Source organism: Glycine soja, chromosome 15 (genome assembly GCF_004193775.1).
Source record: "Glycine soja cultivar W05 chromosome 15, ASM419377v2, whole genome shotgun sequence".
Taxonomy (NCBI): domain Eukaryota; kingdom Viridiplantae; phylum Streptophyta; class Magnoliopsida; order Fabales; family Fabaceae; genus Glycine; species Glycine soja.
In genome coordinates, this window is record NC_041016.1 from 21,290,338 (window position 1) to 21,293,017 (window position 2,680).

At 45.0% G+C, this 2,680-nt stretch overlaps 1 protein-coding gene across 1 annotated transcript; it reads right to left on the minus strand.

Moving 5' to 3' along the window:
- Window positions 1–1,326: 1,326 nt before the first annotated feature.
- Window positions 1,327–1,809, minus strand: LOC114385942. The gene has a single exon (XM_028345970.1). It carries the CDS (start codon window positions 1,807–1,809, stop codon window positions 1,327–1,329), a length of 483 nt encoding a protein of 160 aa, XP_028201771.1.
- Window positions 1,810–2,680: the final 871 nt, after the last annotated feature.

Below are 2,680 nucleotides of genomic sequence, written 5' to 3' on the forward strand. Positions count from 1 at the left end.
TGATACTTTCTTTAAGACAAGATCTCCCTCGCTGAACTTGCACGGCCACAACTTCTTGTCAAAAGCGTTCTTCACTTGGCTTTGATACAGTCGTCCATGGCTCATGGCGGCTAACCTCTTACTTTCAATAAGATTCAATTGATCAAAGCGAGTTTGGGCCTATTCTGATTCTTCTAACCCCGATTCGGCTAGAATTCTCAAAGAAGGAACCTTTACCTCAAACGGGAGCACAACCTCTATCCCGTACACCAAAGAGAAAGGGGTTGCCCTAGTCGATGTGCGCACTGAAGTTTGATAACCATGCAGTGCAAAGGAAAGCATCTCGTGCCAATCCTTGTATGACATGGTCATCTTCTGAACTATTTTCTTGATATTCTTATTAGCAGCCTCAACTGCTCCATTCATCTTGGGCCTGTAAGGCATAAAATTGCAGTGTTGGATCTTGAAATCCTCACACATTTCCTTCATCATCTTGTTGTTCAGATTGGTGGTATTATCGATGATAATCTTCCTAGGTAACCCATACCGGCAAATTATCTCTCTTTTGATGAACCTAACCACCACACTCCTAGTCACACTAGCGTACGAGGCTACTTCGACCCACTTGGTGAAGTAGTCAATGACGACTAAGATGAAGCGATGTCCATTTGAAGCTTTGGGCTCAATAGCTCTGATCACGTCTATACCCCACATAGAGAATGACTAAGGTGTTGCCAAGATATTCAAAGGTATGGGTGGAGCATTGACATTATCGGTGAAGGCTTAGCACTTGTGGCATTTCCTCACATGGAGGCAACAATCATTTTCCATAGTGAGCTAGTAATACCCTGCTCTTAGAATCTTCCGGGCCATGGCATGTCCATTGGCATGTGTTCCAAAGGATCCCTCATGCACCTTTACCAACATTTGCTCAGCCTCTCTGGCATTCACATATTGAAGCAACATCATATCATGGTTCCTCTTGTACAGGATATTCCCACTTAGGAAAAAGCCGGCCGCCAACCTTCGCAATGTTTTCTTGTCATTGTCGAAGGCCTTCTGTGGGTTTTCCTTGTCTTTGATGTATCATTTGATATCAAAGTACCAAGGCTTACCATCCTTCTATTCTTCTATTAAGCAGCAATGTGCAAGTTTTCCACGACATCTGAATTTGATGTATGGCAAATCCCCGTGCGGGGTCAGTTGGAACATGGACACTAGAGTGGCAAGAGTATCAGCCAGCTGATTCTCCTCTCTAGGAATGTGATGAAAGGATATGTCATCAAAGAATTCTACCAACTTCTTGATGTATGGTTGATAGGGAACCAACTTATGATCCCTGGTCTCCTATTCCCCTCTCAACTGGTGGATTACCAAGGCTGAGTCCCCATATACTTTGAGCAACTTGACCTTGAAGTCAATTGCCACTTGGATCCCAAGGGCGCACGCCTTATACTCAACTATGTTGTATGTGCAGTCAAAACCCAACCTAGCCGTGAAAGGTAAATATTGTTCGCCGGGGGAAACCAAAACCGCCCCTACTCCATGGCCTAGTGCGTTAGACGCGCCATCAAACCACACAATCCATTTGTCCCTATCTTCATCCTCTACTTTCTCCTCAAACAAGGTCATGATGTCCTCATCAGGGAATTCTGGATGCATAGGTTGGTAGTCATTGATGGGCTGTTGAGCCAAGTAATCCGCCAAGGCACTCCTCTTTATCGCCTTTTGAGTGACATAAACAATATCAAACTCCGACAGTAGAACTTGCCACCGAGCGATCCGTCCAGTGAGAGCGGGTTTTTCAAAGATGTACTTGACTAGATCCATTTTGGACACCAACCAAGTTGTGTAGTTTAGCATGTACTGCCTTAGACGATGGGCTGCCCACACCAGGGCATAACATGTCCTTTCGAGCAAATAGTAGTTCATTTCATATGTCGTGAACTTCTTGCTTAAATAATAGATGACCCGTTCCCTTTTTTCGGATTCGTCATGTTGTCCCAACACACACCTCATTGACTTATCTAACACAGTCATATACAAGATAAGGGATCTTCTGGGCACCGGTGGCACAAGCACAGGAGGATTCATGAGGCACCGCTTAATCCTTTCGAATGCCACTTGGCAGTCGTCATCCCATTGGATAGACTGGTTCTTACGCAATAGCTTGAAGAGAGGCTCACAGGTGGCGGTCAGCTGTGATATGAACCTCGCTATGTAGTTCAACCGTCCTAGGAAACCTCGGACCTACTTCTCAGTGCATGGCTCGGGCATTTTGAGGATGGCCTTCACTTTGTCTGGGTCCACCTCTATCCCTTTTTGGCTCACGATAAAATCGAGCAACTTTCCAGATTTTACCCTGAAAGTGCACTTTGCGGGATTCAACCTTAATCGGTATTTACACAGCCTCTTGAACAACTTTCATAAGTTCACAAGGTGTTCCTTCTCGGTTTTTGACTTGGCAATCATGTCATCCACGTAGACCTCAATCTCTTTGTGCATCATGTTGTGGAATAACACTACTATAGCCCGCTGGTAAGTTGCCCCAGTGTTCTTGAGCCCAAAGAACATCACTTTGTAGTAGAAAGTTCCCCACAGGGTGACGAAGGTCGTCTTCTCCTTGTCCTCATATGCCATATTTATTTGATTATAGCCCGAGAACCCATCCATGAAAGAAAACAGGGCAAAATTGGTCGTG